This window comes from Stegostoma tigrinum, chromosome 10, assembly GCF_030684315.1.
Source record: "Stegostoma tigrinum isolate sSteTig4 chromosome 10, sSteTig4.hap1, whole genome shotgun sequence".
Taxonomy (NCBI): Eukaryota; Metazoa; Chordata; class Chondrichthyes; order Orectolobiformes; family Stegostomatidae; genus Stegostoma; species Stegostoma tigrinum.
Genome location: NC_081363.1, coordinates 73,133,312 through 73,144,732, shown reverse-complemented (window position 1 = coordinate 73,144,732; position 11,421 = coordinate 73,133,312). Strand labels below are relative to the sequence as shown.

Genomic DNA, 11,421 nt, shown 5'->3' with positions numbered 1-11,421 from the left:
AGGTGTGTACTTGCATCACAGATGCCAATCTGGACCTCTAGGGTGATGTATAGCATTCACGCAGTGGCACGTGTGTGTGGACATGTGTGGCACCAATGTTTTGGGTTGTTAAGTTCTGTCCAGCAATACGACTTCTTGATTCCCAGTCACCTCTGATGCACTTCTGTGACTTTTGCCACTGAATAGAATGGTGAAGAGCTTGACGGACTTGTCAATTCTCACGAATAATTTGAAAATCAGGACGACTCGCAAGTGGCGACGAGCTCCTCAAATATTGCTCTTGTGCATTTGTTTCAGCCACAGCGGGGTACACATTCATGGCGAAGATAATGCCTGTCTCCTTAAAGAAGGAGGTGTGTATTTATGTAGCACCAGTCTCAGCACACCAAGGTGTTTTACGGCCACTGTAAAACCTTCTGAAGCACAGTTGCTGGTGTAATGGAGGCAACATAGCCACCAAGGTGTGTACTGCAAGCTGCCACAATACAACAATGTGACAACTAAGATAGCAGTGTGAAGCTGGATGAACACAGCAGGCCAAGCAGCATCTCAGGAGCACAAAAGCTGAGGTTTCGGGCCAGGTTGTCCATTTGTTTAGTGATGTTGATTTGGTGAGTAAATATTGGCCTTGACTTCGGGTGAGCAGTTCCTCAAAATAGCAGCCACTGGATTTTTAGATCCACTTGAGAGGGTGCAAAGGGTTTCCTCTCGTAATTGATTGGAAATATGGCACAACAAACAGTACAGCCACCTTCAGATTTCTGAAGAAAGGTCCCGACCTGAAACGTCAGCTTTCCTGATCCTCTGATGCTGCCTGGCCTGCTGTGTTCCTCCACCTCTGCACTGTGTTATCTCAGATTCCAGCATCGGCAGTTCTTACTATCTCTGGCTACAGTAACTGATAGTTTGTTGATCCCAAGTCCAAGCCACAAGCCCAATGTCAGTGGCCCAGATGATTGTGGTAGAAATATCAATTGAGCATCTATGAGATGGCACTGTTGGCCTTGTAACTGCATGCAGTACATCTCTATAAGGGAGTGTTGCAAAACCTCTTTGAACTTCACAGTCTCTGACTGGTCCCACATGTTCCTGTGTGAGGCAGATGTTTTCCAGCTGTTTCTCTCCTTGTACTCAATGTCAGTCACACTATTCTCTGAAGTGCAGCTTTAACACATTGCTGATGCACTCACAACGAGATTGTTAAACTGAATAACTATTGCATTTGTAATATTGTGGCTGGGGGGCTAGTCAAGTGAAAGCCAAATGCCATAATTTGGAATAGGTTTACTCTGTGAGAGAGAAACTTCTGTTATTAAAAAATAATATCCGAGCAAAGCTCATCCATGCAGGTCTGATTCCTACATGCAGTTTGTCAAATTGATCCTTCAGATGCAGTCATCATTTGACGAGTAAATGACAATTTCCTGTTCTCTATGATTGTCAGAAATATTTGCAATTTTACAATTGTGTTAAATTGCTTCAACGCATTTTTGTCATAGCAACATTTCACCCATTCATTCCATGACATACTCTTGAATCACCTGTGGGACTGCTTGTACTATTTTAAGATTTCAGCGAGCTTACATATAATTGGAAACATCTGAACTGCATACTTTGAAGATTCAAATCTTTGTGCTTTTAAAATGTCTTGAATTAATATGTGATGGTATTTTCTGACTCTGTAATGGTGAGGTGAGTTGCTTCGAGCTGATTTCACAGACTTAAAGAACTTAGTATCCTTTTCCAAGATGTTTCGTTAACATTATTGCAAAGGTTTCAGCAATACTTTTGCAGTTTTAAATTCATTTTTCACAGAAGAAAGAGAGGTGAAATATGGAAATCATGACTTGTGATCTGTGTGACATCTTGCTCCTTGTTGGTGAAGTGATCTTCCCTTAAAAGCACAAAATCCAAATGAATCCAGTACCTGGATGTTATCACATATTCTATGCACGATAGCACTCGAGACACAGGCTATGTTTGGAGATTATTCTGTAAGATATGAGTTAGTTTATCTGTAAATAAATCCAGCAAAGAGCTTCAAGTTTTCCGAATCTAGGTACTTTGTCTGTGTTACCTTCAAACAATTAAAAAGATTGCTAGACAGTGTCAGGAGTGATAATATTATTTCATGGTGTGCAGCCTGGAGCGTTTTCTTAGAAACTAGCCTTACAATCTAAATGATACTTTGAGCATCATTTAAGTGTCTTAAAAAACTACATATATGAACAGTGATTCCAGACCAGAAGGCAAAGTCCTGAATTTGAGAAAGACAGCAAGAAATATAAGGATGCAACCGAGTAACTATCACCATGTAGTGAAATCAGCAATGTAGCAATTTCAATAGTAACTGAGAACACATCCCAAATAAAATGAACTGTACAAACCAGAGAAACTGCACCTAAACCAAACAGCAACCTAGAATCAGGAACACCTGAGGCAGAAATTGAGAATTGCTTGAACTGAACAAGTTGGATCAGGAGTGAATATGGTAAGAGAAACTGGATTGCAAATAAGACAGTTCATTGAACAGAAGGAACTCATTAGATGCTTGCAGGTTCGAAAAGGATACCAGATACAGGTAGAAACTGGAGGTATAAAAAGGAATGCCAGTGGATAAGCGGAGGCAAACATGCAAAGAGCGAGTGGGTGAGCTACAAAAATTGTTTCTTCCCACTTGTGCAAAAGTGCAAACAGTGACCAAACCAAGCCTTTCAAGGGGAGTTGGAGACAGTGTTAGATGTAAAACAGAGGCATTAAAATCGGCAGGAAAAAGGAATAGGCCTGAGGATTGGGAACAGTTTCGATGTCAGAAAGGAGGACCAAGGGATTGATTAAGAATGGGAAAATACGAGTGTGAGAGTGAACTTTTGGGGAACGTCAGAAGTGACTGAAAGTTTCGATTTCCATAAAGAGTGGAAAAGACTGGCAGAAACTAATGCGCATCCCTCACAGTCAGAAATGGGAAAATTTATAATGGGAAATGGCTAACAAACTAAATTCACACTTCACTTCTGTGTCACAGAGGAGGTCATAAATATTATACCAGAAAGGACGGGAACTTGTATAAACAAGAACATCTGGTGTCCAGAGATGTGTCCTTCAGTTGGTTTAGCTATGTGAAATGTGGGGTTAAGTGGATGGACTGAGAGGGGCAGGTGCTGGGTGAGCCTGCGTGGGATGCTCCTTGGAGGGTTGGTGTGGATATGATGGGCCGCATTCTCTGCTTCCACACTGTAGGGTTCTATTCTATACTTCTTTTCAACTGAGTCTCTTGGATACCTACATTTTACAATCTCCTACCGTTACAAAATAATCCATGCTTTCATTGCTCTGACCAAAGTGGACAGAATCTAGTCCACATTACATTCCAGCTGCTAAGTTCTTGCCCACTCATTCAACCCATCTAAATCTCCTTGAAGCCTCTTTCCATCTTCCACACAGCTTGCACTCCCACAAAATTTTGCACCACCTGAAAAGGTGAAATTATTCCAAACTGTGACACACATCCAAATCTTTGACATATATTGTGGACAGCTAGAGCACAGGCACTGATCCTTGCTGTACTTCATTGTTCACAGACTGCCAGTATGAAAATTAGCCATTTAATCCTGCTGTTTCTTACCTGTTCACTGATCCTCAATCCATGATGGGATATTACCTCCAATCGCACGTGCTTTAATTTTACTATCCTTCTGTGTGGGACTTTATCAAAAGCTTTCTGAAAATCCATTTCCACTATCTCACTTTGCTAGTAACCTCAAAAAACTGTTTTGTCAAACATAATTTCCTTTTCACAAATTCATGTTGCTTCTGTCCATCCAGACAATTAATTTTTAAAGATCTAGTAAGCGTATCTTTTATAATGAGTTCAAATATTTCCTGACTACTGACGTTGGGCTAACAGGTCTGTAGTTTCTCGCATTCTCTCCTCGTCTGTTCTAAACAATGGGGTTACATTTACACCCTTCCAATCGCAGGTATCATTACAGAATTCATAGAATTGTAAAAGATGGTCATCCATTATCTCTGCAGCCATGGCTTTCGATTCTCCACAGTGAATATCATTGGTTGCTGGGAATTTGGCAATGTTCAGTCCCAATAATTTCTACCACTTCTTTTTACTATTAACAGTTTCTTTCAGTGCCACATTCTCACTAGACACTGGATCTAGAATACGTCTCATGTCTTCCTCTGCGAGGACAGACACAAAATGCTGACTTGACATCTTTGCTATTTCTCTATTTCCTGTTAAAGATACTTCTGTCTCTGCCTGTAATGGGTCAATATTTGCCTTTGCTAACCTTTTTCCTTTCTGCACACTCATAGATGGTTATACATTCCATTTTTGATTCTTGCTATTTTTGGTTAACTTTCTATCCTCTCTCTCTCTCTCTCTCTCTCAACATTAGTTTGTCAGTCCTGCTTTGTCAAATTCTAAAAGTCTCCCAATCATTAAGCTTGCAGCAATTTTAGGCACACTCATAAGCCTCTTCCTTTAATCAGATGTGATATTTGACTTCTCTGGTTAGTCGGTTTTTTTTTTAATTGTTAGGTGCTTTTACTTTTTAGGAACATAGCCCGGGTGGTGATGGCAGTATCTGGGACATCATCTGTAGGGTATAACTCCATGTTTATGATTATATCAGGCAGTTGTTTGACAAGTCTGAGAGCTTTTCTGATTTTGGCACTGACTCCCAGATGGTAGTGCAGAAGGCTTTGCATGGTCAACAGGGCAAGCTTAGCCATTTCCAGTGATGAGGCTGATGCTGGATTATCCATTGGTTTCAAGAATCTGAAGAATACTGAAAGATCAAAACCAATACATCCATTTTCTCTATAACTTTTAAGATTCTAGTATTCAGACTATCATATCCTAGAACCACTTAGTCCCACTAACTTCTCCAGTACTTCTCCTTAAGTACTGTATTCTTGATTGTCTATTATATTTGGTAAGTTTCAATGCTCAGGCCTCTGGATTACTAGGTCAGAGATTTTAACACTAGGCCACTTGCTCCCTGGTCCTACTTTGCAGTCTGGAAAGGATGAGACTAATTGAAAATTCTTCAAAAATCATCATGATTATTCCTTCGAACTTGAACATTTTGCGTTATTTAAGACTGTAACAATATAGATGAAAATAAAACCAAGACGACAAACAACTTCCTCATTCTATAGTTTTATTAGTAAATCAGTAACGCACTGTGTTGGAAAACAATATGCATTTTATTTGTAATGGAAAGAAAAAGCCGTAAGATTGAATAATTTTTGTAAGCTTTGACATCTACAAGACATTGCTTCCATTAGCCATTGGAGAAGACCTCTCTTCCATTCTAACAGTCTTTTTCACTAGCTGTACTTTGTTCCTCAGGTTGTGACTAAAATTAGCAACAAAGAATCTGACAATGAAAAGCCTGTTGATTACAGAAACCACACATACATTGTATGTGATTAAGGACAAGGGCAGCACTAATTGCCACAGATGCAGTGATGCAACCAACTGTACACCAGAACTGTACAATTAAATATCTCCTCAAGTTTTGTTCTGTCCAAACCACTAAGGTTCAACTTTTTAAAAAAAAATCAGTAGCTGTTTAGAAACTTGCATCTTTCTTCTATAATCAATCTATAATGGTATACAATTTTTTTTAAAAAGTGCAAACTTTTGGCGACACTTCTTGCATTCAGGTTATTGCCATTTCATCGTGCCCACTTATAGAAGCACAGGTTTTATCCACTGTCTCCCCTCAACGCTCCACTTTATCCTTCACACCAAACGTCCTACTACAGACAAAGAGAAATGAGATTGCGTTAGTATTCAGTTTATCCAAGTACAACTTCTCAGATAGTTAATGTCTTTCACCAAAACAGCAATTAGTAAGCAACTGGACAATTTTCAGTGTATCTGGAGCTCTCAGAATCAAACCAACACCTTCACACTTAATGTATGATGTGCCAGTCAATGACCTCATCATCTCTAAAATTTGGTATGAAATAAAGACTTTTAATTGTGTCTTTTCACAGCCTCTAGATGGTTCAAATCACTTCACAGCCAATCAAGTACTTCTTTTTAAAGTATAGGCACGGCTAACGCAGTAACATATTCGCACTCAACAAACTCCCAGAAACAACGATGTTATGTTGCCCACATAATCTGTTTGTTTGAGATGTTGCTTGAGGCATAAACATTTACTTGGATATTGGGATTAATTTTGCTGCACCACGACAGTGAGTGGAACTTTAACACTGACCTAAGAGGAATCGGTTTGACAGCGCTGAGAGGTGGCACCTCTGACAGTGCACCCAAACATCAGCCTTGATCTTTGCAATCAAAGCTCAAACTCAAAACCCCATGATAGAGAGATGAGAGTGCTACCCATTGAGCCACAGATCAAGATGGAAGAAGGAGGTAAACTTAAACCTGAGAGGGAACCATTCACTCTGTCGTGAGGACATTCTGGCTGAAGTAAAATAGGATCTAGAGCTTTAACCTAAAGCAATATATTTGATCTTTTACTTGAACTGCAATAGCTCTTTCCTTTCATGACCACCGTTCAAATTTCATTACAGGTTCAGGTCCAACTGGAAGACTTAACATTAAACCTAACAGCGATGCTTACAACAATTAAAAAGGTGTTAAACATCAATAGAATCATACAGCATGGAAACAGAACCTTTGGTATAACTAGTCCATATTGATTGAGTTTCCCATACTAAACTAGCCCCGCTTACTTGCATTTGGAGCATATCCCCCTAAACCTATCCTGTTCATGTATTTGTCCAAAAGTCTTTTAAATTTTGTAAGTGTACCTGCATCTACCCCTTCCTCTGGATGTTTATCCACATACGCACCACCCTCTGTGTGAAAAAGTTGCCTGCTAGGTCCTTCTCAAATCTTTCTCCTGTCACCTTAGTAAATAACCTCTAGTTTTGAACTTCCCCTAAAAATGGACATTGCAGGGTGATAGCTTAAAAAAATGAATAAATCCTCCTGATATCAATCAGCTCCCAGGGCGCAACTTTAAGCGAAACGAGTCCAGGCCTGGTTAGAATTGAGAACTTGTAGACAGGAATAGATAGGACCATAAGTCATTGGAGAAGAAGCAGGCCGGTCGAATCCGCTCAGCCATTCAATGAGACCATGGCTGACCCTCAAGTCCACTTTCCTGCCTTTCGCCTCCACCCCTGGGCTTCCTCAGCTACTCGCAGCCTTGAACAGACTTAATGACACAGTCTTGTTAGCCCTCTGCTGTAAAGAATTCCACAGATTCACAACCCTCTGGCAGAAGAAATTCCTCCTCATCTCAGTCTTAAATGGGCGACTCCTTACTCTGACATTATACCCTCTGACTCCAGACTCTCCACAAGGGGAAACAACCTTTCCACATCTAGTCTATCAAGTCCCCTCAGAATCCTGTACATTTCTCTAAGGTCTACTCTCATCCTTCTAAACTGTAATAAGTACATGGTAAACCTCACCTCATAATGAAGTCTCTCCACACCTGGTATCAACTGAGTGAACATTCACTGCACTGCCTCCAACGTCAGCATATTTTTTCCTCGGATAAGGGGCCCAAAACTGTTCACAGTATTCCAGCTGTGGTCTGACGAGTGCCTTGTCTAGGCTTGGGAATAAAACGCCCTACATTGATACTCCGCCGCTTTGAAATCGAAGTGAATCCCTGACCCTGTCCAGGAAATTCTTTCAATGCAGCCATCGCCCGCATTTATTGTGATTTTGCTTGAAACAGCGTTTGGGAAAAGGGATAGCAGCACACCCCCATGTGCAGCCCAAATGGCCATAGCTGGCTGGTCACTGAAAAACTGGTAGCGCAGCTGGCATTGCGCAGGAGCATACTTTGAGAGATCAGACTGGTTCCAGATGTTTTGGCAGGAGTGAACCTCTAGGAAATTTAGGATAATGAGTAAATTGTCCCCTGTAGAAACATAGCAGGGAATTGTTTTCTAATCCATGCCATACTTTTTCCTTTTAGACAATGGCAGCTGAGCATAATAAAATAAATATGCAGTGAATAAAACATCTTGTCAGAAGTAATTATTTTCATGTTTCACTTCCCCAGACACCTGACTCTGGCTAGGCTGGAAAGCAGATAAACTACCATTCAGCCATTCTCATTTAACATTCTTACCATTGTTTTATGGTACCTAAACCACTGATGTTTATTTCATGTGTTTGTGAAGTGGGAGGGAGCAGGTCAATTTGGTGCTGGAGATCAGCAGTAAGAGACAATTTTGAGGTGTTCTGACCCACCTCCAGCTAGAATTTGGGCTGAGGTCCCTCCCACAATTACAGCCAGTCTTTGGCCTATCAGTTTTCCAACGTGATATCATGAAATGCAGCCCAGTGTGCGGGATGAAGCCTGATGACATTCCAGAGGCTCAGAACACTGCAGTAACTCACTTCCTAACTCCCCAAACCGTGCCCACTATCTACGAGGCACAAGCCATGAGTGTGATGGAGTACTCCCCACTTGCCTGGATGAGTGCAGCCCCAACAACACTGAAGAAACTCGACACCATCCAGGACAAAGCAGCCCACTTGATTGACACCACATCCACAAACATCCGCTCCCACCACCACCAATGCTCAGTAGCAGCAGTGTGTAGTATCTGCAAGATGCGCTACAGAAATTCACCAAAGATCCTCACCTTTCAAACCCACAATCACTTCCATCTAGAAGGCCAAGGGCAGCAGACATATGGGAACACCACCACCTCCAAGTTCCTCTCCAGATCACTCACTAGCCTGACTTGGAAAATATATTGCCATTCCTTCACCAATGCTGGGTCAAAATCATAGAATTCGGTCCCTAATGGCATGGTGGGGCGGGGGTGGTCAACCCATAGCAGGTAGGCTGCAGCGGTTGAAGAAAGCAGCTCACCACCATATTCTCAAGGGCAACTAGGGACAGGTAATAAAATGCTGGCCCAGCGAGCAATGTTCACATCTCACAAGTGAATTTAAAACTAGGAATAGTATTGGAGACTTGTGCTCCGGGACTAACTGAGCCTCTGTGCCAGTCTGCTCTAGTCCAACCACAACACAGGCATCTACCCGACAATGCAGAAAACAGTGCAGGCAATGCTTTTCCATTAATAATTAAGACCAATCCAGCCCAGCAAATTCCCATCCCATTTGACTACTTTCAATCCTCAATAAACAATGCCATCGTCAACAATGCTATCAAATAGTCACAATTCACCAATAACTTCATCGCCAACTCTCAGATTCGGTTCTACCAGGACTACTCAACTCCAGATGTCATCCCAGCCTTGGTCGTGAAATGAAAGTGACTACTATTGGCATCAGAGGAGAATGTGACCAACTGTGACACCAGGAACCTTTGTAAAATTGGTATCAATGGGACTCACTGGCTTGAGTCTGGTACAAAGGAGGAATGTTGTAGATCTTGAAGTCTAATCATCCTACATCCAGGTCATCACTACAGGAGTTCCTCAGAAGTGTCCTAGGCCCAACCATTTTCACTTAGTTTATCAACGACCTTGCCTTTATTGTAATGGCAGAAATGGGGATGTTTAGAACAATATTCAGCATCATTTGTGACTCCCCAGATAGTGAAGCAGCTTCTGCCTGCATAGATCACGGTATAAATAGCATTTAGGTTTGGCTAGAAATGTGGCAAGTAATATTTGGAGTAAACAAATGCCAGACAATGACAATCTCCAAACAAGAGAACCAAACTATTGCACCTTACAGTTCAATGATGTTACCATTACTGAGTTCTCCTAGCATCAACAACCTGTACATTGCCATTGAGCAGAATCTTAACTAGGCCAGCCATATAAATAACATAGTGACCAGAGCATGGAATTATTCTGTTGCGAGTGACTCACCTCCTGACTTCCCAATGACTTTCCACCAAACACAAGTAAGGAGTGCAATGGAATATTCTTCAAAAGGTCAGAGCTCCATCGAGGCTCTAGGGAATGGCATAATCCAGACCACAGCAGCATCCTTGATCAGTTCCCAATTCCCTGCCTTTAACATTCACTCCATCCATCAAAACATGGCAATAAAGTGAGGAGCTGAATGCAGCAACTCATCAAGTCTTCTTTGGCTGCACCTTTCAAACCCCTAGCATCTATCAACTAAATGAACAAGGCAGCTGGCACTATAACCACTTGCATGATCCCAACTAAGTCACACGGCTTTCTAACTCGGAACTAAATCACCATTCTTCCGCTGTTGCTGGATCAAGGTTCTCGAATTCCCTTCCTAACAGCACTGTGGATGCTCCTTCATCACAATCAATGGCAGCAGTTCTAAACAGTTATTCATAAGACGATAAGTTGTAGGCGCAGTGGGCCATTCAGCCCATTGAGACTGCTCCACATTCAATGAGATCATGGTTGATCTGAAAATCCTCAACTCCACTTTCCTGCCTTTTCCCCATGATCCTTGATCCCATTACTGATTAAACTCTGTCTGTCTCGTCCCTGAACACCTCCACCTACACCAAGGGATGTGCAGTAAATGCTGGTTCTGCTAATGACAGCCATGACTCATTAATGAAGAAAAGAAAAAGCAGGAATTGCTTTTTAAGTAAAATCAAGGTTGCTAACATAAGAAATGTTAAAATCATGGAACAAACACCTCATAATGGTGCTGGCTTACGCTGAATGAGCCCTGGGCTCTGTTTATTATACCAGCAACATACATTTTGGTTTGCACGTAATGTTACACTACTAAGTTTGGCATCCATCTAAGGATAATCAAGCTGACCTAACCTAGGTTTATCCTTGACTACCTTCCACTTGACTGAACCCAAATATGAAATTATCTGAGTGATTTTTAAAACAACTCTACAGGAAGAAATCTGACTTGAGCTGTACCACAAAAGAAATGGTAACTCAACTGTTCACCAGAAAGTCCCAACTGACATGAAAGCTCCTTTGGGTGTGTGTCAGGCAGGTAATGAGATACTGCCCGGAACAAATTTCTTTTCTCATTTTCTGCCATTTCAGCTCAGGTACTAGTTCATTCGTAAAGTGGAATCTTTGCGGTCCTACTTGATCATACAGAGTTTTAATTCTTTGCTCTTAATGAACCGTATTCACACTCACTCTCCATAGCTGTGGATTTGCTGTGGCTAAGTTAAACCCAAGCTTGCAGTTCACTTGGATATTTTTGTCCCCACTGCAACTCCAAGCAGCATAAACTATCTGTAAAGGAAGTCTTCAGATCTCCTTTGGGGCACGTGTGAAATCCACTCAGTTCATTGAGAACCAATATGTTTTTCACTACGTTCTCATTTTATTATGCATGAATGGATCAGGATCTCCCTGGCATTTATTGCCCGTCCTTAATTTACCAGAGCAGGAGCTGGGTGGGGGGGGTGGGTTTACCAGTCAACCATGTTGCTGTGGGTATGGAGTCAC

The 11,421-nt window shown here is 41.5% G+C and overlaps 1 protein-coding gene across 5 annotated transcripts in view; it reads right to left on the bottom strand.

Moving 5' to 3' along the window:
• Window positions 1-5,163: 5,163 nt before the first annotated feature.
• Window positions 5,164-11,421, bottom strand: part of smoc1 (SPARC related modular calcium binding 1) — a 226,136-nt gene continuing 219,878 nt past the window's right edge. For all 5 annotated transcript variants that reach the window (XM_059649276.1, XM_059649277.1, XM_059649279.1 and 2 more), the window contains one exon: window positions 5,164-5,784. In XM_059649276.1, the coding sequence (XP_059505259.1) occupies window positions 5,768-5,784 (17 nt within the window). In that variant the 3' untranslated portion in view covers window positions 5,164-5,767. The remainder of the gene's footprint in view (window positions 5,785-11,421) is intronic.